The 26,775-nt window shown below is 38.4% G+C and overlaps 1 protein-coding gene across 3 annotated transcripts in view; it reads left to right on the forward strand.

Annotated features, from left to right (window-relative positions):
• Positions 1-26,775, forward strand: part of LOC110966005 (WD repeat-containing protein 7) — a 125,599-nt gene that overhangs the window by 82,270 nt on the left and 16,554 nt on the right. For all 3 annotated transcript variants that reach the window (XM_022215222.2, XM_022215224.2, XM_022215223.2), the window contains 5 exons: positions 7,301-7,528; positions 15,585-15,771; positions 25,849-25,966; positions 26,222-26,371; positions 26,500-26,582. In XM_022215222.2, coding sequence (XP_022070914.1) covers positions 7,301-7,528; positions 15,585-15,771; positions 25,849-25,966; positions 26,222-26,371; positions 26,500-26,582 — 766 coding nt within the window. The remainder of the gene's footprint in view (positions 1-7,300; positions 7,529-15,584; positions 15,772-25,848; positions 25,967-26,221; positions 26,372-26,499; positions 26,583-26,775) is intronic.

A 26,775-nucleotide genomic window follows, 5' to 3' on the forward strand; every position in this document is an offset into this window, starting at 1 on the left:
TTTTTCATTCATAACACAATAATATATTTGATGTTTACTGTAACTAATAATTAGTCGTCAGTGAATTTTAGTGGATAAAATAATAAAAATGTTATATCTAGCATTAATTGCAGCTTGATGACAATAATAATTGACCAAATGATGAAGATTTTGTCAGATAAATTTAGATTTTATTAGTTTAAACATCAGCTGCTTGACTGGAAGAAGTCATTAATTAAACTATTTCCACATTAAATTCAAATTACTGTCATTTCTCATCAGTAATTTAACTTTTAATCAACTCCATCTGGCTGTTTTCTGAGTTCACAATCTTAAGAAACCGTCAGAGTGCTTTGTCAATGAAGGTTAAATTCTGATTCTGAAAACTTTTATTAAAATGATTTTATTTATTATATAAATTAATAAATAATGAAATTAAATATTTAGGATGAATGAAAAAGATTCATTATCTGGAAAACTGCAAATTGAAGTGAGCTGGAAAACTCTTTCTTTCTTTCATTCATTCTCTCTTTCGTTCTTTCTTTCTTGCTTGCTTTCTTTTAGTTCGTTCGTTCTTTCTTTCTTTCTTTCTAAAATTCCTTGTTTTCGTTTCTCTGATCTTTCACTTCACTCCGTATTTAGTCACTTTTAGTATTTAATCCACAGAAAATCAAATATTTATTTGTAAGAAATATACAAATATAAAAATATGCTAGAAAAATGATACGTAGGAGCACGTTTTTGAAAACAGTTACAGATTCTTTGTTGTGTTAAGAACAAAAATACTGCAGTGAAACTTCCTGATGTTGCAAACTTTTGAACGTGTACGAAAAGTACAATGTGAGGGTTTAGTGTTAAAGATGCAAAAGGTGCAGATATTTCCAGATTCTGTCTATGTAGCTATGAGTAAATTAAATTGCTGGTTTGAATTGATTCCGCTCACTGTTCATTTATCCGTCTGAATTTGACTCTAGATGTGAGGATCTGTTCATTTGTAAATTGTGGTTTTGAGCTCCTTTTTAAAGCAATAAAAACATCTTTTAGCAGCTGCACCACCTGAAAATGTAGCAGATTTACAAACTAATTCCAATTTTCAACACCAAAAATCATCTATTTTTGACTTCTTTATCCTTCTTAGTTTTTCTTCATTTCCACCTTTTCTTTTGCCTCTTCTCTTTACTTTTCTATATTTGTGCTTCTTTCCGTCCTCGTTTTTCTGCTCTGTCATAAATCATCCCTCTTTTATTCACTTATTTAAGAGAAAATCTTTACATCTAATTACAAGAAGTCGGACCTTCCAGTGCAGCACAAACCAGAACATACATTAAAAAATGTCACGGGTGATTAAAAATAAAAGCATTTAGGTGATATTTGTAGCTGTTGTTCCTGAAACGAGGCTCGGTCTTAAAGGTTGCGGCTGCTTTGACATTTCTGTTGTTTTAATGCTCTAATGACTCCACAGGTTGCTCCTCTCATACATTCCTCCTCTCCTGGATAATGTCATTTCAGCCGGAGAGGCTTTTTATCTCCGTCCATTTCTGGGTTTTTATGAAGATCCAGCCGAGCGGCGAAGGGGAGCCGGCCCCTCTTTAGGTTATTGCGTTACGTTTGGGAGCAACAAATAGGATTCAGATACAATGAAATTATGATAGATCCGCCGGTCGCCAAGGAAGCCGATCGATCAGCTTCAAAAATCAATCGAGATGACGACACTACCTGCCGGCTGTCCGCACAAAACCTCACCTGTCAGGAAGGATTTCAGTTTAGAGGCTCTAAAGGGACCAAAGAGGAGGTGTTTTAGTGTTTGCACTTCTGTTTCTGCACTTTATTATCATTTATCCTGACGTTTTTGGTGTCAAACTTCAAAATCACTGCTAAAAATAGGAAAAAAATTCAACTTATAAAACCATTTTTCAGTCATCAAGATATTAAAACAGTAGAATTGTTGTCTTCTGTTTCTGTATTTGCTTTTTATATTACAGTTGTAGAATTAGATATTAAACGATCTTCTTAAAGCTGGCTGTTTATACCAGCTGCATGAATAACAAACAGACAAAAGTGTAGTTGCAGAAAACTTTGTTACAAACAGATCTGAAAATAATAAGTACTTTTTAAAAAATCTGATAAAAAATCTGAAAATGTGGCAGCAAGAGTGGCAGGAAAACTGTTTTAAAAACGATAGAATACTACAACGTTCAAAACTGTTACATTTTGTAAAATATATTTGTAGCTGTTTTAAATAGTGTAATGTTACAACTTTGAACAGTGTTGGCCTTTTTACAACATTTTGTAAAATATTTCACCAAAACATGAAACACTTTACTGCATATTTTTAATTTAACAAAACTTGAAGAATTCTGTAAAATAATTCAACTTTTTTTTGCCAGTTTAAATGCAGTCACACACAATGTACACAACAAAGTTAGAAATGCAGATTCTTGATGTATTATGAACATTTTTCCTGTTTCTGTTCTACAGTCAACATGTAAATTAATACTTTCTTTTCTGTGATTTTACTAGATATTATTTGTAGTGTAACAAATAGAAGCCAAAACACACTTTTATTTTCTATTTTTCACTTCTTAACACATATATTTTTCTTTTGAATAATACCCAATATCTGACAAATAATAATATTTTTGCAGACTTATACAGTAAGAGTAATTTTACCGGCAAATGTTGGAACATAAAATACTATTTACAAAAATGCAAACTTTTGGGTTTTCCGTTGTTTACATCCTCTCACTATATCATAAAACAGTTTACTAAATATTATCTTTATTTGATCAAAAAAGAGTAAATCAATAAAGTGGAAGTGCTTAATATACTTTAAAGTAATTATATATACACACACAGATTTTTTGTTTATTACAATTTTAGCCTTTATTTTTAGGGTTGACATGTAAATTAATATCGTTTTTGATTGTTTTTATGTAATTTTACTAGAAATTGCATTTAATTGATCAAAACAGGTTAAATCACTAAAATAAAAGTTTTTTACAAATAGTAACTAAAATGTTTAAAATAGTGCTATATGTTTCTAAATTGAATAGAATAAAAAATGGAACAGAATTAATTACAAGTTCTAAAAATCTTTTTTTTTATGCCAACATTGTTTACAATTTTCAGCTTTATTTTCACTGTTGGTGTGTAAATTAATGTTTTTGTTAGTTTTTGAATAGTTTTACTCTATTATCAAATTTAACAAAATAGTGGAGAGCATTAAAATAATAAACCATTTTTTCTTTGTTTTTCGACTTCTTTGAAAAAATCAATCAATAAAACTAAAATCCAGTTTGTGACGCCATCGTCCTCCAGTGTATTTCTGTTTGACTTTAGTTACAACCAGCCATCCGCTTCTCGTCCAATCAGATGTCAGAAAGTGTTTGAGGTCATGAAAACACCAGCGACACGTACTGCAGCTTGACTTCTGTAACTGCAATAATTAGTAAATCCCTTGATTTATGTCGTTTGCCACTTTAGGAAGAACTTTCACTTCTAATCAGACCTGTGTTCTTCTGACATCTCCAGATAGCCCGCGTGTCTCTCCGTCTTTTACTTTCACTTTCTGTAAATCTGAACTTTTTAGTGATTCTGGTTGGGGAGTCTATCTCTAATTCTGTTATCTACTGGCCCAGTCTGGCCCGGGGGATGGATGCCATCTGTAATCCATTTATCAGAGCCGGCCGCTGGGCCTTCTTCCAAATGACAGCTGGCCTTTAGCAATCTCATTATAAGGAGCACCAGGGTATAGTATGGAAATATGGGGGGCGGGGGAGGGACAGGCCGATGGGACGGACACAATGGAGAAGCGAGGACGAGTCTTTTTATGAACTCTCAAACACCCGGAGCTGATCAGGAGTCACATTAAAGCTCCTGGATCCATCAAATGTGGTTAAATCACCGAGACGAACGGCTGGTTTCAGTGTGTTTTCAGCTCCATTCTCACATCGAATAAACTCTGGGCCGACGGTTTACATTCAGGATGTTTAAAGATCATTGATGCTTCCCTAAAAAGACTGAAGAATTTAAACACCAGCTGGATTTCAACGTTTTAGATGCTTCTTGGATGCAGTTACAATGAGCTCAGATGACTTTTGATTCCATCTCAAATCAGCTGACTTTTAGAATAATTTCTTCTTCACCAATTCTGATTGGCCTGAGATTTTTACAGCATAAAATGTGGATATTTATCAAGATATTTGTGAAATTTTACCCCAATATGTCAAATATTTCCTGAGATTAACACTTTTTGAAACATCACCCGTCGACACACTTTTAGCATTTTTTTTGTCCTCACATTGTAATCTGAGTCTGTTTGAACAACCATATCTGAGGAAGTATCAAAGATAAAAACCTGAATTTTTCTCTTATTTCTCATCATGCTATTGATTTGGAGTCTGTAATATTGGACAGTAGATCAATAATCTCTGATTATGGCTGAATTTAAATAGGAAAAAAACTGAAGCTGTCATAAAATGTTCCATCTTTGAGCTCAAATTAAGAAAAACTGAAATGCAGAAGTCAGCTAGTCATATTTTCTGAACCAAATGTAGCTGCAGGTCACAATAATACAAAACTAAACATGTAGAATACTTTAATAGCAAATACTTCATAAAAAAAATGGAAAAGAAAGCAACTGATTGAGCAGGTTTGATGGGAAGTTGTACCACAATCACTAAAATATTAGCAGACATAGCTGACTGTAGTAGTAACTAGACAGAGGTGAGTGGAGGATTTTAAACAGTATTATGGATTGATCTGGCTTTTAATGATCTTCAGGAGCAGGACGTAGACACTCTAATCAGTCTGAAATCAGTCGCTGCCTGAATGTTAAGTTCCAGTTTTTACACCCTCAAAGTTTCCCACAATGCACCAGGAAAAGTAGTGTACAGTCAAAGATTTCTAACCAAACAATACGAACCATCATGCATTGGAGAATGACAAGAAAGCCAATTGAGGTCTGTATTTTCTACAAAACATATCTTTTTTACGTGTGTAGCATGAGACAAATCCATGAGAACTGAGCATCAGAGACCTAACTGATAAAACAAACGTAGCTCCAGTAGTTCTCTGTATAGCAGTGACTAGATGGAGAGGAGGATTTTAGATATTAATCTAGATTTCTTTGTTTTTTAAAAATAATTATCAGAGATCAGGTGATGTGTGAACAGGAAGAAGATGCTCCATTCATGACAACAAATGTGTGTGCATCCTTTTGTGTGTGTGTGTGTGTCCTTTATTGTGTAGATGTGTGTGTTCCCTCCTGCAATACAAATCCCTCGTTCAGAAATCAGACTCTGGGAGGCTCGACAGCACACACACTCTGCCTTTATGTCGTCCTTATTGGGCCTTTGATCCGAGGTGTGTGTGGACTCTCATCTCCTACTGCGACACACACACACACACACACACACACACACACACACACACACACACACACACTTTTATCTCACACTAACACACACACACACACACGAGGTCCACTCAGCAGCTCCCCACTGAGTCGACCGTGTCGCACGAGCGCCAACAAAGGAGGTTATTTTGGGGTCGTGTTGTGAACACAATGAAGTGGACACGCCCACACTCGTGCACACACGCACACACACACACACACACGCACACACACACACACACACACACACACACACACACACACACACACACACACACACACTTACGCTCGTGCACACAAAAGCTTGTACAGTTGCACGTGTCCAAAATCCCTGCAAAGGTCTGTGAACACGGCCGTCTGTGTGTAAATGTGTTTGCAGTGTGACTAAAGGTTTTCAGCGTGACAATAAGACGTGTGTCGGTGTGTGTGTGTGAGCGATGATTAATACCAGGACAATAGAAGTGTGCCCGTTCACTTGTTATCGGCTCACTGGAGACTCACAGGCCTGCTGCTGTTCTTTCTTTTCTTTCTTTTTTTTTGATTTTTAAACCACCTTTCAGCCTGGAAAGAAAGAAATGGAAAGTAAAAGAAAAGGAAAAAAGTCCCCTCTCCCCACACAACAAACTCTTTTTCTGTTTATCTTAAACATCGCTGAATGTGTCAGAAAATCAGGACGGAAAGTAATTTAAGTAATCTATCTGAATAAAGCAGTGAAGTGTGTTGAAAGACACATTTGCTTCCTTTTATTAACTTTAAAAGACTCTTTTTATCACATGACAGGCACTAAGTCATTATTTTTAACTTTTATTTTTGACTTTTCATGGTTCATGTTTGAAAAAGACAGATTTGGAAATTAAGGCAAATGGAGAAGCACAGAACTTGTGCACTTTGATCAAAATAAGCTAATTTGTTGTTAATTTTATTTTACGTTCCACTGTTAAACTTTTATTAAAGTTTGCATTAGCTTGGAATAGAATCGAAGAGAAGATCTTCGTCATTGTAATTTGCAATGAAATTAGTCAGTCTTTTACAGCATAATAGATGTTTTTGTTTTTTAAATGTACTAGAATCTGTTTTAGTTATATAAAATATATCAAGAGATGACAAATTTCGACTTTGAAAGTTGCAGTTTGCAAATTCTGAGTAGTTCTGAATAATATAATTATTATATAAGTTTGACCCAGTATTATATTTATTATGTCTTATTTTCATGTAACATCAGTGTGAATTCACCTAAAGTTTCTCTTTTGTGAAATGTTACTTTTTGTATTAGTGTTTTTAATTAAACTTAAAACAGTTCAGCTTTTATATCTTTGTTGCCAATTTAGAAAGTATAATCAATACGTGGTGGAAGGATCTGCTAAGTTCTCATCCTGTTGTTTTAAAAAGGTACTTATTCATGACATGATTTAAATCTATTATAGAATAAATACTGAACCAATGCTTTAAGAAATAAAAGCACAATCTGCAAAATCTGTGAGAAAAATCTGTGAATTTGCCCAAAATGTTTCAGCTTATGTCCAAAATTTATTCAGACTTATGGTTCCATTCTCTAATGCATCTGACAGTTGGTTTATGATCATTTATAACCGGATGGTAACACTGTGTTTTTGTCCAAATATTTAATAATACTGTTTAAGGATCAAAGCCAGAAGCCCTAAAGTCCTGGGTTTAAAGGGCAGTAGGGTGATATTTTAGAAAACAATATTTCTAAATGCATTTGTGCTTGTGAGTCAGAGCTTTAGCAGAGCGATTATCAGGTTTATTTCGGTGTTAAGCGTGAGAATAGTTGTTTAATTATGGACTGGCAAAATGAACCACTGTTCTGCAACTGCTAGAGGTTTCATCTGAGTTGTCATGGAGGAGATTTAAGTGTGGTAATGAAGGAATAACTGGGTCAATGTTAAAATCTTGTTTGTTCTACAGGTTGTCTGTCCAACCTTCCACCGAACGCCAAGAAGATCTCCAACTCGTACGAGGAGCGTCGCAAACAGGCCACCGCCATCGTGCTGCTGGGAGTCATCGGAGCCGAGTTCGGCGCCGAGATCGAACCTCCTAAAGGTTCCGCTCGGGCCCGAGCTGGTGGCCAGGCGCCTGAAGGTTTCGGACTGACGAGCGGAGGGTCGTCCAACTACTCACTGGCCAGACACACCTGTAAGTACATCAAAAAGACATAAACCCTACATTTTCTGAAGAGAGAAACCATAGAGATCTCATTCAACCATTCATGTTTACATTCTGGAGAGCCACAAGTGTTTTGTTTTTTTTTCACCATAGAAATTGCAATATAAGCAGTTATACCAGAACTACAGATATATGAATTCACAATTGGACGAGTAAGAGAGCTATACCTGCTAAACCAACATGAAAGATACACAAAACATTACCTCTAGAATGGAAATATCAGCACAAGTCTCAGCCTGATCTTTTGTTTATGTCCGCTGCCATATACATGTTATAAAGGCAAAGACACAGGATGCTGAAGGTGCAAATTTTGAATCAATTTCTTCAATAGTAATCAATAATTAATAACTTAATAGCAGCAAACTGTGGCCATTTATCTGTTACATATTCCACTGTGACTTAGAAACACTCTGCTAATCAATCATTGCTCCTCCTGATCACATTAGCTCTGTCTGGAGGTCGGTAATAGTCACAGAAGTCTTTGTCATGGTGCCCCTTTGCTAGCTAAACTTCCACAATGCTCTCTGATTGCCCTCATGAACCGTCTCCTTGGGTCTTTCCAGTATTAAAAAGTAAAAGACAACCAGATACTACAACTAATTGATGATATTTTCTGACATGCTTATATTTATATTTATACATATTTTAGGTTTTACAACAATGTTCGTGAACATTTGTGTAGCAATAAGGGAACAGTCTGGATTCAGCTGTTTCGTTCCATACACACATAGCATTATTGGATATTATACATAGTACTTAGTATTCTTAGTTAGTTTAGCCAGTGCTAACCAAGCTAATGCTAACTTGTTGCTTGACTCAGAAACAGACATTGACTCTGCAGTGATAAAACAGATAGTGATAGTGGTGATAGTTGCCAAAGATTAAGTTTCATGAGAGCGATAAGTTTTTGCTGAGTTGCAAAAACTAAAGCCAAAATTAGAAGAATATTGATTCTAATGGCTTCACACTCAACACTGCACTTGTTTATGTTCCCAACAACACACCAGCCAAGTTTAAAATAGATCAGATGAGCATCTGTCTAGCAAAGTGAAGCGCAGACACACACACACACATGGACTACCTCATTTATTAGTGAGATTAGCATGCTAATGTTGGTTTCATGGAGTATTTGCAGCCTCTCAGGACTGTTGGTGTTTTAAAAACTCCTTCAGAGGTTCATGTTTTGGTCCCGAGTCGTCGTTTTTCCAAGCTCAGAACTCCATAACTAACAAAGTAGAAACTTCAGCTCTGGATTAGAGGTGAGCAGAGAGATGGGATCGATTTTCACCCGCCAAGCTTGACACCTTAAGGAGCTTGGCACCAACTTCCACCCACCCAGCCGGTACCACGCTGTGCCTGCAGCACCGGGCCTCGGCGGGCATCAAACCTGCACTAAGCGGAGCTGCTCTTCCGTCCCGCTGCCCCTGAGATCTGATTGGCTGCCTCCGGGGGGAATCCGCCCAGCGACAGGGCCTGTGCTCTCGCTGATAGGCCGTGGAGCGTGATGCCTCTCGGTCGGACCTGAACCCAGCAGTCGGCTCACCTGTGTCAGTACACACACCAGAAAACACCGAGCCGATACCGTCAGATGGAAACAACTCCACATTTAATTGATTCCCTCGAGCTCCACTGACCGCTGGCATCTCTGAAGGGATTTTAGATCAGTTTTAACAATTACTTACAATTTAAAACTCATCATCTGTAAATGAAAAAGAATTATTTTAATTGTCCTGATGTGGGACATTTGGTTTTAGAATATTATCTATGATCTCATCACCAGTTTGTCAGTGATAACTGTTAATCAAAACACCGTAATCAGTCCAGTGTTGATGCTGTGAATCCATTTGAGACATCATCGTTTTTGAGTTCTAGGGTCTAATTAATTCCCTATAATTTTAGGCATTCTAATGTAACCACGACGAAATGCATGAATCTGTTAGGATAGTGAGGTTTTTCTCAAAATATAACAAAGTTTTTTTTCCTCAATCATCATTTATTGTTTCTGAGGTCAAGTAAAACAAACAGCATTAAATTCCAATACGCAAAAAAAATGTTGAAAGCAGGTTAATGTGCAAGTTTCCAAAAAAGTCTTAGAATATTTGATAAATCAATATAAAATTTCAGATTCCATTTTACATATCCATAGTTCATGATAAAAGCAAGTTAAAAGCAGTACCAAGCTGGTCAAGCAGCAAAGATTTCAGTTTCATAACCCAATTTTTTTTTTTACCCATCCATCCACCCCATCCTCCTCCTTAATAGGATTTCGAGGCTATGACGTTAGACGACTCCTGCCTTTGTCCTAGTGTCATTTTCCTTTTTAATCCACACACAGGTCATGTTTAGGCATTTGAACAAGTGTCATTTCTGTTAGGAGAGTCTCTGCTAACTAAAAATCTCTCCCTAAACCCTTTAAAACGTGTTACAGCTTCATAAAAACCTCCAACGGACGATTACAAATGATTGTAAAAGGCTTGTGTTGTTTTCCGTTTGCATGGTTTCCCTTCTCTTTCTCCTCCTCCTTGGGTTTTTTTCTCTCCTGCTCTCATTCAGTTTGTTGTTTTTCTTTCCTCCCCCCTCCTCCAACCCCTTGGACTCTGTTATGAAATTGAAAGATGGATCGGTGTTGTTGGCATCCAGCGCGGCGAGTGATGAATGAGAGCTGTCCGCCCAGAGAGGCAGACGGTACAGTAGTCTATACAGCAGAGTATGGATTGATGTTTTCATATAGTGAGGGGGGGAAATGTGGGAGGAGATGGAGCTGGAGGATGGAAGGAAGGAAGGATGGATGGATGGACGGATGATGACGGAGGGAAGGGAGGATGCTGCCGGGCAGATAAAACGAGAGAAACTGAACGTCGCCGCTTGGTCTCTGGACGACGAAGCCGGCGGTAAATGTCAAAATACCCCGAGGCCTGCCGGTCTGAACCGTGGCATTTTCAAACATTCATGAGAGCTGATTGGAAATTGAGTTTTACTTTGTCTTATTGAACAATCAACAGGGGAAAAGCAGGTGGCGGACGCTGCAAAAAATAACATTTTTCTTCCAAATTAACATCGAGAGTGATCCAGCCCTTTCAGAAACGTCCGAGAATAACTTGAGCTAGCCGTTGTTTACCTAAAAAGAACACAGATTCTGGATGTTTCTTTTTGATTTTCCTGGTCATTTTCGTCACTAAATAGCAAAACGGGGTCGAGTTGATTCTTGTTTTCCTCTAAACTGCAGGAAGCATCGACTGACAATTTTTTTGGCTTTGAAGGAATTAGCTAAATGTTAGGGCTAGGGCTCATGACCATAATGAGAAATCATCTTAAGTTTAAATTTGTGTTAGCTACCATGAAATGCATTGTGATAGTGTTGCTAATTTAGGTAATTTGGTCATGAGCCCTAGCCCTAAATGTTAGGGCTAGGGCTCATGACCATAATGAGAAATCATCTTAAGTTTAAATTTGTGTTAGCTACCATGAAATGCATTGTGATAGTGTTGCTAATTTAGGTAATTTGGTCCTTTCCCCTTTGGTGATTTCCATTTCCTTAAAAGTTTTTCATCATTCTGTGTCTCATTTTGGTCATTTTTGGATCAATTTGTGGGCAACGTTCTTGTCTTTGTGATCATTTTGGGTTTCTTTTTGATCATTTTCTAGCTCTTTTTGGTCATTTTGCATCCTTTTGTGATAATTTTGTGCCTCATTTTAGACATTCTATGTATCTTAGAGTTTTTTGCACCATTTTGTATGCATGTTGTGTCTATATTTGGTCATTTTGTAGCATTTTATGGCTATTTTTAGTCCTTTTTTGATCATTTCACTTAAAAACACTCCTACAAACATGCAGATTAGTCAGAATTGTTATAGGGTGAAACAATACAACAGCTCACTAATTTAGCTAACTTGGTAGCTGTGAATGACACCAGTTTTCTTCATGTTTGCGTCAGATTCCTCTTCCATAGAAACATAGAGCACGCAGCATTCTTCTCTCTCCTCACTAAAACACTCCTACTTTCCTCGTTTTTTTTTTCTCTTTTCTATTGTTTTTTCCCTCCTCGCTCTGCAGCCAGTCCGATCCAGCTCTCATCCACTAACCAAGTCCCCGGCATTGATTTACCTTCACCTCTCATTTAAGCACAAACGGAGGAAGAGGAGGAAGGAAAGTGGAGGGCAGATGGTGGAAAAGAGAAGCACAAAGCCGGCCGGCTGGCGGTGGTTTCGGCCTGGTGGACTTTAGACGTCACCGATCTGTCACTATTTCACACTCTCTACTTCCTTTTTGGGCCTCCTCTTCCTCCTCCTCCTGCTGCTGTAATCGCCCTCGCTGTGTTAACGTGACGTGTTTACTGCCCTAACTAACAGCTCATTAAGGCCCACTGATGCTTTGTCAATAGCTATCGCTTCATTCGCCTTTAAACAAAAACGTCCACAGAGAGGAATGAGCACCGGAGCTTCGATGAAGGGGGAGTGGCCGTAAATTTGAATTTCGATTCCAGCCAATTGCGGCACTGATTGCTAATGGCCGTCTTTAATTGTGTAGCAAATAAAAGTAGAAGAGGAAAAACGAGGTTATGTGTCAGATTAAACTCTCATCGGGTTCATTACAATCCGCCCACCCACCTTCAAACTTTGGCCTCTTGACCCCTGAAAGCTGTTTTACATTTGGGGGTTAAAGTGTCGACAGCTCGGTGTGTGAAAACATGATTATTCATAAGACGGAACCTATTCCCATTGAATTCAATGCATGGCTGCAAGATAAAAATGCAAGTCTCATGATTTAGATGAACCCTTAAAGTTGTAAATATCATTTATAATGAGATTTTCACAATAATGTTGCATCAATTTAATATTGCAGGTGATGTCAACTAAAAACTGTGCATTCAATTATTTAAAGCTAATTCAAATTGACTTAATTACATTTTTCTAACCTCGAGGTCAGGATTTCAAGTCCTTTCCTCTTCCACCTGAACACTAATTGTTACATTACACTTAAACATTCCCTTTAAACACCATGGAAATGCTAACTGGAACAGCTTAAATTTTATGAGTAATCAACTTAAAAACTGCTTTTCGTCCTGCAAAATCATTAAATAGGTGATAATTAAAGCTCACTGAACTCAATTTGATGTTTGTTGAACATAATTTTATTAAAAGTTGTCATAAACAGTAAAAAATTAGGCAAACTGTTGGGTTAAACTTCTTGTTGGACTCTGAAAAGTGCAGCATCATTCTGGGAATGTTTAGGGTTTTTTTTTGTTTTTATTTGACATGGAGTTACTTTTTGTCCACAAGCTTCATTTTAGCTATTATTTTTACTTAATATCTTCATGTTTATAGGTAATTTAATTGAAAGATGTTCAAAAACCAAAGCTGAGACAGTAAAGCAGAACATGCATGTAAATAAGGAAGTATTCAGAGGGGAGAAAAGGCTTAAATTAATGATCTAACTGCTTGTAATTGATCTGTGTGTGGTCCTGATTGGTAATAACTGAGTGAAGGTCAGAGTTCATGCTGCTGCAGATATTTATGATCCACTGTCAGTTCGTTTATCGATGCCCACAACAAAAACATGATTGATTTTAGCTCGGACCAGTGTTTGCTTTGTTGGTGTTGAGGGTCAGAGTTCAGCTTGTCACAAGATGCTAACAAGTCGCCTCATTTGCATGTTGCAGACTTTTGCCAACATTAAACCTGCTTTTTTCCTGTTTCTTCCAGTCTGTGGCAGCTTTAACAAGCTAGTGCAACAATGCTAACACAGTAACCACTCTGTTTGTTAATGCTGCTTTATGCTAACACGGTTAACTTCGAGCAATATCTTTCATATCCCATCTATAGCCTGTATCTGTGTGAATATAAACCAATAAGGAAAAGGATGATTTTTGTCATTTAAGGCAGCCTGTGCCTCACTTTGGTGATTTTAGATCAATTTGTGGTCATTTTTTTCTCTTTTGGATCAATTTGAGGACATTTTGTCTCTTTTTAATCATTTTGTGTTTCTTTGGTGTTTTTGCATCATTTTTTGGTCACATTGTCTCTATTTTTGGTCATTTTATATCTAATTTTGGTCATTTTGTAGCATTTTGTGGTCATTTTGTGGCTATTTTTTTTATCATTTTTGGATTAATTTTGGACATTTTGTGTCTCTTTTAGATCATTTTGTGTGTCTTTGGTACTTTTGCATCATTTTGTAGTGATGTCTATTTTTGGTCATTTTATATGTCATTTTGTAGCATTTTGTGGTCATTTAGTGTCTTGTTTTGGTCTTTTCATGTCTCTGGTCTTTTTGCATAATTTTATCTCTTTTTGATCGTTTTGGATCAATTTGTGGTCTTTTTCTGGGTTTTTTGGTCCTTTTATGTCTTATTTTGTGCTCATTTTGTTCTATTTTTTGTCATTTTGCATCATTTTGTGTTTATTTTATGTCTCTTTTTAGTCATTTAGTCATTTTTCCTGTTTCTTCCAGTCTGTGGCAGCTTTAACAAGCTAGCGCAGCGATGCTAACGTGGTTACCACTCTGTTTGTCACTGCCACTTTATGCTAACACGGTTAGCTTCGAGCAGTATCTTTCATATCCCCATCTATAGGCTGTATCTGTGTGTGTGGATATAAACCAATAAGGACAAGGGGGATTTTTGCCATTTAAGGCGGGCTGATGATGAAATGCCAGGAGATCCGGGTGATGAGATTATCTGTCTGGAGACCGGAGGACCTTTAGAGCCACCGTGAGGTTTTAACTAAAGCAAATGATCTGCTTTGGATCATGCGTACCTTTGTGTTAGGACTGTTTAGAGCGAAAACACAACCAAATGTATCGATCTTGAGTCTCCAAGTAGCTCAGTTGACACCGAATGCGTAAAAAAAACCTTATGATGCAGTTTGATCAAAAATGGACGATTTTTGTGTTGAATCTATGGATTTCAGGCTTCTGTGGGTGAGACAGGCTAAGAGAGACAGACAGGAAGCGGTGTCTGTGTGTTGGGTGAAGGAGGGTGTTATTGAGGGGTGGGGGGATATTTTCTGGAGTCTTAATGGTCAGTCCGTCCCCGCAGAGACCGGCTCAAATGTCAGGTCGGCTATGAAGTGACCTCCATCCTGCCTGCCGTCTTTATCCTCCCGGTGTGAGAGTTGGATCGTTTCCACCCTCGCGATGTTGGGATTTATTACTTTTTCTTAATAAGAAGATATGATTTCTGTATGGAAAATGTCTTTGTTTCTAATGATTCCCTCGGTGCAGCCTCATAGTAGTAGTAATGGGACTGGATTTGACTCTCTATGATGGTGTTTGAAGCCAACTTCACAACAGAAATTTTTATAAAAGTACAGCAAGAAATGTGTAGATATCAAACATAGAAGCCTAGTAGGAAAACAGGAAATGACTTTAAATTCATTTTTCACCTTAATCATAGCATATTTTACACTTTATTGTGCATTTTGTACTTGCATATCTTTTTCTTCTCTCTTTTTGCTTTACTTTAGTGGATATTTCTGCTCATTTTTCTCTATTTGTGGTTTCTATTCTATTTAGGTAGAAGTATAGTCTATTAAAACACAAGTATAGATTATTTTCAGTATTAAGAACAATAAAAACAGTAGACAAACTTCCCTATATTAAGATAAGATAATTCTTTATTACTCGCCACGTCAGGGATTTTCCATTGTTACAGAAGCAAAAATCTTTCAGAGCAGCACTAACCATATGTACAGTAACGATATTAATTGTAATGGCAATTATATATAAGAATGAGGAATGAAAAATGAATAAATACTGCACATTTATGAACATTTGTGAATATGTGAAGACTTAAAGTACTGATATGGCTATGGGATAAAGAAAATATCAAAATACAGAATTAATATTTCTTATTGTTTTAAACTTGTCTAAAGAACCTTATCACACTTTAATTCCCTTTTTATCCTGATATTATTCACTCCTACCAGTTAATTAATGGATAAATAAAACAGATTATTGGTTGGATGTTCGATCTGCTCGTTTCCAGGTGAATCTCCACCTAATTCCACTCTGACTTCCTGTTTGCAGGTAAAGCGTTGACCTTCCTGCTGCTGCAGCCCCCTAGCCCCAAGCTGCCCCCCCACAGCACCATCCGCCGCACCGCCATCGATCTGATTGGCCGAGGCTTCACCGTGTGGGAGCCTTATATGGACGTGTCCGCGGTGCTCATGGGACTTCTGGAGCTTTGTGCCGACGCCGAGAAGCAGCTGGCGAAGTGAGTCCACAGAAAAAAAACATCCATACGGAGTTAAATGTGGCGGTTTTTTTTTTAATTACAAACCGGTTTCACAAACTAACCCTGTTCAGATTCTATGAACGCATTTATAAATAAGAACACATGTAAAAGAAAACCTGAGAAAATGACTTGAGACTTGTATGGGATGTTTATCTTGGTCTCAAGTGACTAGAATATGACTTCTCTTGACTCATGGCTTGGCTTTCCCCTCTAGGACTTAAGACCTGACATGAGACTAACTTTGGCAAGACTGAAGACTTGAGTTAGTCGTCTGTCTTGGTCTCAAATGACTAGGATATGACGTTTCTTGACTCGTGATTGGGATTTGCCGCCATGGACTTGAGACTTAACCTGAGACTGGCTTTGACAAAACTGAAGACTTAGCTTGGACTTTGTCTTAAATGGGCTTGAACTTGCTTTATCAAGACTTCAGAGTGAAACACTCGGAACTCTACTTGGAACTGGCTTTGATGAACTTACAGATTTGACTTGAACCTGCCGTCAGTGACTTGAGGCGTAAAGAGACTTGACCTGAGACTGACTTTGACAAAACTGCAGACTTCACTTTATCAAAGACTTAAGGCTAAAGGACATTTGACCTGACTTGAAATTAGCATTAGTTCTTTAGAGTGGACCAAGTCAATGCCCAGATCTAGTCTCTAACCAACTTGAGTTTGATCATTTTTGGTCACTGTCAGTTTTTATGTGTTATCCTATCTGTAATTACACTTAGGACTTGCTTCAAACTTGTTTCATCTTGACTAACTTGGCATTTGACTTGGATTTTCATTCAAGGACTTGAAACTTGACTTGACTTTGTCCTAATTTGAGGTTGAAAGACATTTGACCTGACTTGAAACTGGCTTTGTTGCTTTGGAATGGATCAATTCAACCCCAAAATCCAGTCTCTTTTTTTTTTTAACAATCTGTTTTATTGATTGTTAAAATAAATTTCAAATTTATTCATTGAAATTGAAATTTAATCAGAAACAACAAAAGAAAGAAAGAAAAAAAAAAACACAGATTTTCATTCAAGGACTTGAAATTTGACCTGACTTTGTCTTGACTTTAACAAAGATTTAAGGCTGATGGACGTTTAACCAGACTAAAAGCTAGCTCTGGTGCTTTAAAATGGACCAAGTCAAGCCCCAGATCTAGTCTTTAACCGACTGGAGTTTGATCATTTCTGTTTTTTGATGTACTATTGTACTATTGAGGACTTGAAACTTGGTTTTGTCTCGATTCGTTTTGCAGTAGACTTGGATTGACTTTCAAGAATCTGACTTGAAATTTTCAATAACAAGATTCAACACTTTGAATTTGAAAACAAAAACATTTAAATCTGAGGTTCTGACCTGCTTTAACCCGAGTAAATGAAGAATATGTCATTAAAATTAGGCTTTTTCTGAGGTAAATGAAGCAGAAAAACCCATAGAAGCAACCAGTGCTGTGTTCTCCAGTTAATTTATTCTGGTCTGTTCAGTCATTCGTCTCAGATTCCTCCATGCAGACAGCAGCCTCCTTATAGAAACAGATGTATACAGAAAGACTTAGACATTATAGAGACTCGGTGAGTTATGGAGGTCCGGCAGTAATCGGATTACAAGACATTATGGTGATGTAACGACGTCTGTGTTGTCATGACATGAGTCCTCTGTCTGTGTGCTCATGTAGTGTTTGTCTCATGTTCGCATTGCCGTAAAATCTTTTATTTTCAAATTTATTTCTAGTTTTTGATTAAATCTGTCGCTCCATTTGAAAATTTCCCTGCTGCCAGATCAATAAAGGACTCATCTCTATCCAGAAAACAAGCAGGAAGTTTGTCTGGCTCCTCAGAGGATGAACTCATAAAATTTTTAATTAGCTTTTCTCAGCAAAAATAAGACATAAATTCAAACATAAAACAGCAAAAATAAGACACAAATTCAGACACAAAACAACAAAAATGACAGAAAATGACACAAAATCGCACAAAATGTGAACATGATGTAAACCTGACACAAACAAGCCATAAAATGACAAAAACAAGACAAAATAGAAACAAATTAATAAAATGACACAAATGAGACACAAAATGACAAGAATGAGATGCGAAACACCAAATGACAAAAACCAGACAAAAAATAACACAAACAAGACACTAATCTAACTAAAGAACAGTCACAAAATGGCAAGAACGAGACACAAACTGAGACGCAAAGCCACAAAAATGACACAGAACAAAGATAAAACAATTAAGACACAAATTAAGACGCAAAAAACAAAACACAAAATGAAACAAATGAGTCACAAAACAACACAAACAGTAGCGCTTACTATAATCATCATGTTTTTCACATTTAAAGTGACCAGCTGAGCATAAATCGATCGCTAAACAGTGACTCGGCGATTTGACCCATTTAAAGATGGCGTCTGACCACAAACGTCCACACCAGCAGAGCCAGAGGTCAGAGGTCACGGCTGGATTCATCGAATCACAGCCGTCTTTTCTTCTTCCGGGTCACATTAGGAGGCTGATCAGTGGCTTCTCCTCATGTTTGTGTTGTTGTGTCCTCCTCCAGCTGATCGTATTAAGGCTGAAACTGGAGCCCAGCCAGTCGGGTTAAATGAGTATAGATATGTCTGCTGCTGCCGCTGCGCAGAAAAAAAAACAACACAATCACATTTTAGTGGAAAGTCGAGAGAACTTCACACAACATAGTGAACAACAGAGTTACAGCGTCTGGTGTAAACATGAGAACCCATAACTGTAAAAACAAATAAAAATACTGGAATCGGTGGATTGTTTTTTCCATTCATCACCTGTCAGACCCTGCAGCAGTTTCCTTCTTCTTTCCTAACAGCAGTGTGTTTTTTCTTCTCCTAAACACGGTTAAAAACGGTAAAATTTGAATATTTTTTCATGTTGAAATGAGGATAAAAATTAACAGGCTGCTGTAAAAACTGATGATATCAAACTAACGAACTTGACAAAAGAATTGACGCAAGCGAGATGCAAAGTAATACATGAGACACAACTCGAGACATAAAATAGCAAAAATATCGTGACAATGCTGAAGAACCAAAGACAACACAAATACAGATGCGAAACAATACGAAGGAAACACAAAACACAAATTAGACATAAAAAAATACAAATGACACAAAATGATGCAAGCGAGATACAGTGCAACACAAAACAAAAATGAGACAAAACAGCAAAAACAATACACAACAAAAACAAGATGCAAAAAACAATTGAGAGATAAAGCAACAAAAACGCCACAAAACGACAAAAACAAGACGCAAAGTGACGATGATGAGATAATACTGTGTGTGTACAAGTAGTAATATTAATAGCATCAGTGCTGCAGTACAGTCAGGTCTTTGATCTCATAAGTGAATAAATTCTAGAACCACACACACACATTTATACAAACAAACACACACGTATAATTAATGTTGTGTGGCTGCAGGTGTGTGTTGTTGCCTCCTGGTGTTGTTAATGTAAACAGCACGAGGGCTGATCAATGACACACACACAGGATGTATTTCCATGCAGCTGACTTGCAGAGAGGCTTTTTGCACCCAACCAGTCGTCAATACACTCCTCACCGAGCCATGTGCGTGTCTGTTGTGTGTGCGTGTGATAATCCCTTTTCAATAGGTAGAGATTTGACAAAAAACTCAAAATTCTGACACTTCACACACAAACTAATGCTCTCAGTGTGAGTTTTCCATCTGCGGCGCACAGTTTTTGAGGCAACAACCCCTTAAAAAGAACCATGACATCAGTTTTACCTGTTCACTTCCTGTCTGGATAAAAACCTGGTTGGTTGTACGTGAAGGTCATCGCTGTATGAGAAGCTACAAGTCAACTAGATGATGAGAAATTAGCTTTAAGACTCTAATTGCACAAATTAAAACACACTTGTCAAATCGTCATCAGATTTCTGTAATAAACCATTAAACACTATAAATTAACCAAATAACAGAAACTTCTACAGTAATGTATGTTTCTGATTTCAGACATAGTTGGAGTCGACCCCAATGGAGCCAAAATAAACGGTTAAATAACGAATACATCTCTGGTGTTCCTGTGCTGCCTCCTAGCTTAGCCGCTAGCCGTTAGCTTAGCTTTAGCCGCTGTGAAAGAGGCTAACGTGCCGGTTATTGGCGATGGTTTAAATCTTTCTTTAGGAAAGATGTTGCGGTACTCCAAATAGAAAACCTCATAGCGTTAGCTTAGTGATGTCAAAGCCAAAGTGCTTAGCGATAATCTGTTGATAAAAGTAGTAAGTATAATCATAAAAAGGCCAAATGTCAGCCGCCGTAAAAAAAAAAAAAAAAAACATATACATGGTTGAGATCCACCTTCCTGTCTTTTTTTTTTTCAGAAACGGAGTTTTCCAGAATGCCGAAGCTTATCTTTAACTGTTATTAGTTTCTAACTCTCGTATTTGGTATTTGAATGCAGATTCTTTTCCCAAATTCAAAAATAAATGTAAACGGGGTCATATTATTATCTGCTTTGGTCATGTTTTGCAAGAAAACTGCTAATATTGGAAAAGGGTTTGGAAAACTTTACGACTTCTGGATTCCCTCCTGCTCCCTGTGTTTGTCAAATCAGAGTGTGATGTGTTTGCAGACATCACAGAGATAAACATAATAATCATAATAAAGGCTGTGATGGACATGCAGGGATAAACATCTCTTTATGTTGTGTTTTCAGTCGTCATGCAGAGCTGAATGAATGTTTGTGTAATCTGAGCGCCGTGCGGTGATAAGTCCATGTTGTCGTCACCATGAAGCCAACGGGATGTTTCAACACAGAAAAACAATAATCAGAAAACTGCAGGTCAAAGCCGCTGCTGGTCCGATCTATGGAGGCGTGCACGTGTGTGTGCACATGTATGCATGGATATGTGTGTCTGTTAAAAGTTCAGTGACCATTTTTAACTAGAACTCACCAGATTCCAATCAGTTGTCACATCATGATGCTGCCTCCACCATGCTTCACCTCACGATGATACCACCACCATGCTTCACCGCATGATACCACCACCATGCTTCACCTCATGATGATACCACCACCATGCTTCACCTCATGATGATACCACCACCATGCTTCACCTCATGATGATACCTCCACCATGCTTCACATCATACCTCCACCATGCTTCACATCATGATACCTCCACCATGCTTCACATCATGATACCTCCACCATGCTTCACATCATGATACCTCCACCATGCTTCACATCATGATACCTCCACCATGCTTCACATCATGATACCTCCACCATGCTTCACATCATGATACCTCCACCATGCTTCACATCTTGATGCTGCCACTACCATGCTTCACAATGAGGATGGTGTGTTTGTGATGATGTTCAGTGTTTGATGTGCATCAAACATATCATCTACTCTGATGGACATAAAGCTCCATCCTGGTCTCCTCAGACCAAACAACCTTCTTCCAGGTGTCTTCAGATTCTCCACATGTCTTCTGGTGAACTCTAGTCCATATTTAATTGGAGCTTTTTCCATCAGTCTTTCTCTTTGTCTCCATAAAGCTTTGACTGGTGAAGAACAGACAACAGTTGTTGGATGAACAGTCTCTAACATCTCAGCTGCTGAAGCTGGAACTCCTTCATAGGAGTCATAGGAGTCTTGGTGGCCTCCCTCTCTAGTCTTTCTTTTCAGTCTCTCAGTTTTTGAGGATGTCCTGCTCTAGTCAGGTTTATTCATGTTCCATCTTCCTTCCATTTCTTAATGGTGGATTTAACTGGACTCCAATAGATCTTCAGGAAATGTTCTTGTATCGTCCTGACTGATGCTTTTCAACAACCTTTTCTCAGAGTTTCTTGGAGTGTTCTGTAGTTTTCATGGTTTAGTTCTGTCCAGGAGTTCTGATCTACCAGAGACTGGACCTTCCAGATCCGGGAGTCTTTAAATTACATTCACTGAGACACATTCACTGACCTCAGATGTCTTTATTTCACTAACTGACGACTTCTAGAACCAACTGGCTGCTCCTCAATTCAATTAGTCACTTCATAGGGGTAAGTACTTATGCAAGCACATTATATTTTTAATTACTTTGTAGAAATCAGATTTCACTTGGGGTATTTTTAAAGGTATTCCCATCTGTGCATCAGCCAGCATGGGGTGTATAAATGGAGAAAACCAGTCAGTAAATTGGCCTTCAAGCCCGTCAGCAAATCTTGCCGTTTCCACGTCTTCAGCTCGGCGAGAAAAACCAATCAGCAGGTCGGTCGGTCCCTGAACAGCCAGCCAGCCGTAAACACAGCGTTGGTTTCCTGCAGCAGAGCCTCTCATCATGTGACTGAGGTTATTCACTCCTCCCTCACACACTAAAATCAATAGCTCTAGTCCTCGCTGTGTGTGACTCAGTATTGACTGGATAATGTCAGCGTGATATTGGCTGTGAATGCAGTCGTGTTGCCAGGTTCACACTGACACACACTGAACCCTGAGCTGGCTTCCTTTCAGCAGCAAAAGTTCATCACAGTGGAATCACAGCTCATAATCCATTCAGATGAGACTCTTTTACACAGATTTATTCCTTTTTTCAAAGGGAGCAACAGGTTTTTAGTTTCAGTTTTGCACAGATTTCTGTGGATTGTTGGTCAAATTTCACACAGTTTAAGAAATCCATCACAGCTAAATCAGAAATCATGATCCATCCAGAACAACCTTTTTTGTAGATTTATCTTTATTTAGTAGGGACTATGGAATTTTTAGTTTCAGTTTTGCCCAGATCTCTGTGGAGTCTTGATCAAACTGAACATAGTTGCTTATAGAATCTGTAACACAGTGTATGAATCTTTCTGCTCAGGTCAGTAGGAGATGTTTAATAGTTTAATGTGTTTCATGACATCTTCTAAGCATTGGTTATTAACCTCAGCAGACCTCAGTACAATTAGCTCTTTGCTCTCCTGCTGTCTTACATCAACATTTTGACTGTTTCCAATTACAGCCACCTCTCATCGGTTCCACATTTAGCAGTGAAAGTCCATCACAGCAGCACCGGAACTGTTAATCCATTCAGAACAACCACTTTAATGCAGATTTATTCTTACTTTCTATTAAAAGACTAGTTTTTAGTTTTGTTTTGGCTCAGATTTCTGTGTATTTCTGTGGTCCAGACTGATAATTCTTAATAAAGCTGGAACACTGAGTTTGAATCTTCCTGCTCAGGCCTGCAGGGGATATTTAACAGTTTAATGTGTCACTCAACAGTGTCTCTGCTCCTCGGTGACTCCAATGATAATCTAGATTATTTCATTACATGTTCCAAACGCCGGTTATTAACCTCAGCGGGCCTTGGTGCAATTAGCTCTTTGCTCTCCCGTCGCCTTATATCAACGCCGTGACTGTTTCCAATTACGGCCGCCTTCTCGGAGCGAAATTAAACATTCCAATATTGCTGATGTATTGCCGATATATTACCGGTATTAATTGGCGTATCCGTGGGTAATCAGAGGAGATGGATCGTGCAGCTCGGCCGTTCGTCCAGCCGTCGCCGCCTCCCCTCGGCCTCCCCAGAGTCGTTTGTTAACAAGGTGGCCTCGCTCGCCCTCTCCGTCTTTGTTGCTCGCTCTCTCTCCATCACACACACACACACACACACACACACACACACACACACACACACACACACACACACACACACACACACACACACCAACACGCATGCACACACACACAGTGAGGCGTGTGCGGCCAGCTGTTGGGGTGTGTGTGTCTAATTCCTGTTGCATTGTGGGAGTCCATTATGCCATGGTCTGGTGAATGGCTCCCATTGACTCGGCCTTGACATTATAAGCTGCTGGCTAATCTCTTCACTCCATATATTAGTAAGACTCAATCTCTGCGCTGCTTTCCTCAGATTTATCTCGTTTTCTTCGCCTCTCCCTCAAGTGCTCCATTTAAATGTCTCACCGCCTCTTAAGGTTTTTTTTCTTTAAATAAAAAAATCTCCCTTTCAAGGATAAGCCCGCTGATGTTGTGTGTTTTTCTTATTGTCAGCAGATCTGGTGAAAAGACTCAAACCAACGATGAATATATCTGACTGAAAGAAGCTTTAGTGGGCAGATATGCATTATTATATCTCTATTTGCCATGACAACACACATCTGAGATTTGGACTCAGTTTAATGTAAATCCTGCTTGAATCTGCTGCTGAATAAATGCACAGAATCCAAAAAGGACTCTCCAACATAAACAGAGGTTTGCAGCAGATAAACTTTATTTTCTTCAGCATCGTTCTAATCAGTGTGATATAATGCTGTTGTTTCCACATCCAGAGGAATCTTTGCAGCGTCTGAGTATCCATATGTGGCACAATCAACACCTAGGTATACTTTTTGTTCATTTTTTCTACAGACGTTTCCGCCGTTTTTCCACTTTTCCCTTTGCTGCTGTTGCATGACAAATATCCCCACCGTGGGATTAACCAATCATGTCTGATCTGGTCTTCATCTAATACTGGTCTTGGTTTGGTTTAATTGTGGTCTTGATTTCTTTGTGGTCTTAATCTGATTCTGGTCTATGTGTTGTCTTGGTTGAACTCTGGTCTTGGTCAAAGTCTGGTCCTGGTCTGCTCTAATTCTGGTCATGGTTTAATTGCGGTCTTGGTCCAATTGTGGTCCTGGTCCAATTGTGGTCCTGGTCTAATTCTGGTCCTGATTTGGTCTAATTGTGGTCTTGGTCTGATTCTGATCTTGGTTGAAGTTTGGTTTTGATTTTATCCTGACCTTGATCTAAGTGTGATCCTGGTCTGGTCTAATTATGATATTGAACTTATTCTGGTCTTGATCTAATTCTGGTCCTGGTCGAAGTTGGGTCTTGGTTTAATTTTGGTCTTTGTCTTGGTCTGTTTCTGGTCTTGGTTGAAGTCTAGTCTTGGTTTAAGTTTGTTCTTGGTCTAATTTAGGTTTTAGGCTAATTATGGTTTTGATTTAATTCTCGTATAGTTCTGGTCTTTGTCTAATTTTGGTTTTGGGCTAAAAATGGTTTTGATCTGTTTCTGGTCTTAGTCTAATTCTGGTCTAGGTCTGATCTTGGTCTTTAATTCTGGTCTTAATGCAAGTCTGGTCCTGGTATAATTCTGGTTATGGGCTAAAATGGTCTTGGTCTGTTTGTGGTCTTGATGTAATTTAGTCTTGATCTGGTCATAGTCTAATTCTGATCGTGGTCTAATTCTGACCTTGACCTAATTCTGATCGTGGTCTAATTCTGGTCTTGACCTAATTCTGATTGTGGTCTAATTCTGATCATGGTCTAATTCTGATCTTGATCTAATTCTGATCGTAGTCTAGTTCTGATCTTGAACTTGATCCAAGTCTGGTCTTGTCTTGGTTTAAGTGTGGGCTTGGTCTAATTCTGGTCTTGGCCTGGTCTAATTCTGGTCTAGGTCTAATTCTGGTCTTGATCTAATACTGATCTTGATCTTGTCGCCAACATTTGAATCTCACTTGTGACTTTTAGGACAATAAAGTCACGTCTTTCACTTCTTCTGTTCTGTTGTTGTTTCAGTAAAGTTTGCTACGTTTTTTTTCCCTGATGTTTTTCAGAAAAACTTCATTATTCTGAGCCGCCTTGAATTTTATTTCTGTCAGACTCAAGATTTTATTATTTAAGGCTGGAGTCCATTTAGTTTCAGGTTCATGAGCAAGAGGTCTCAACACCCGGAGGGAACTTCCTCAAATTTGGCACCAACGTGACCTCATGAAACACCTTGTTTACGATAACTCAAGAAACCACATGATAATTACGTCTACAAAACATCACATCAACTGTAGCTTAGCTTGCCAGCTGGGACGTCCAACAGTGAGGCAGTAATTTCAGTTTAATGCTAAACTTATGTCAGGGTTGAAGTTTTTATCTAGTTGCAGTAAGTGCAACAGAGGATGTTACTCTTCCTTGTTCTTTCTGTCTTACCTTCAGTTTTTTCTTTCTCTGTTTCTGAATTTTCCGTTTCTGTCTGTATTTCGGATTCAGGGTTTTTGACTTAGATGTCTTTTCTGCTCTCTACCTTCCAAAGCATCACGATGGGTTTGCCGCTCAATCCTCCGGCAGATTCAGCTCGTTCTGCCCGCCATGCCCTCTCTCTGATCGCCACCGCCAGACCTCCGGCCTTCATCACCACCATCGCCAGAGAGGTGAGATGAAAACTTTCAGATATCTTTACCAACATTTGAACGGCAGCTTCAGAAAGTCCTCCACAAATAAGTTATTCCATCTCTAATCATCTGGGTTTTCTTCTGCTCGGCCATCTCTAATTTGCTTGTTTTTTCAATCATAAACTATAAATATTTTGAATGGAATCTGAAATTGTTTTCAGTTGGAATGACTAATTTTAAACTTAGCTAAGACATACGCTTCAGTGTTAACAGAAATACATTTTTGTTCTCCAGGTTCATCGGTTCAATGCCGCCCAGGCGAATTCTCAGTCGCAGCAAAACGTTCACACCACGACTCTGGCCAGAGCCAAAACCGAGATCCTGCGAGTGATCGACATCCTGATCGAGAAGATGCCTGGAGATGTCGTGGATCTGCTGGTTGAAGTAAACAAACCAGATGTTTTTTTTTTTGTTTTCTGTTAATACACCCAGTAAAGGAGACAAACTTACTTATTTTACCAAAAACTACAACACTAGAGTCGTCTCCTCCTTCTTCTTCTCTTCTTCTTCAGGTGATGGACATCATCATGTACTGTATTGAAGGTTCTCTGGTGAAGAAAAAAGGCCTGCAGGAGTGTTTCCCTGCTATTTGCAAGTAAGTGTGTTTAGAAAGTGATAACAAGCCCCTATCTCCCTACGCTGCTTCCATATGAGGTCAGCAGGGGGTGAAGTGGGAGGAGTTAAGGCCAGTTGACCCCTGACTCTCTTTGATGATGTCAAAGGTCAGAGGTTGACAAATCGCAGGCAGAAGACTGGTGGATGAACCAGCTTAATCTGTGTGGAGGATA

Source organism: Acanthochromis polyacanthus, chromosome 18, assembly GCF_021347895.1.
Source record: "Acanthochromis polyacanthus isolate Apoly-LR-REF ecotype Palm Island chromosome 18, KAUST_Apoly_ChrSc, whole genome shotgun sequence".
NCBI classification, from domain to species: domain Eukaryota; kingdom Metazoa; phylum Chordata; class Actinopteri; family Pomacentridae; genus Acanthochromis; species Acanthochromis polyacanthus.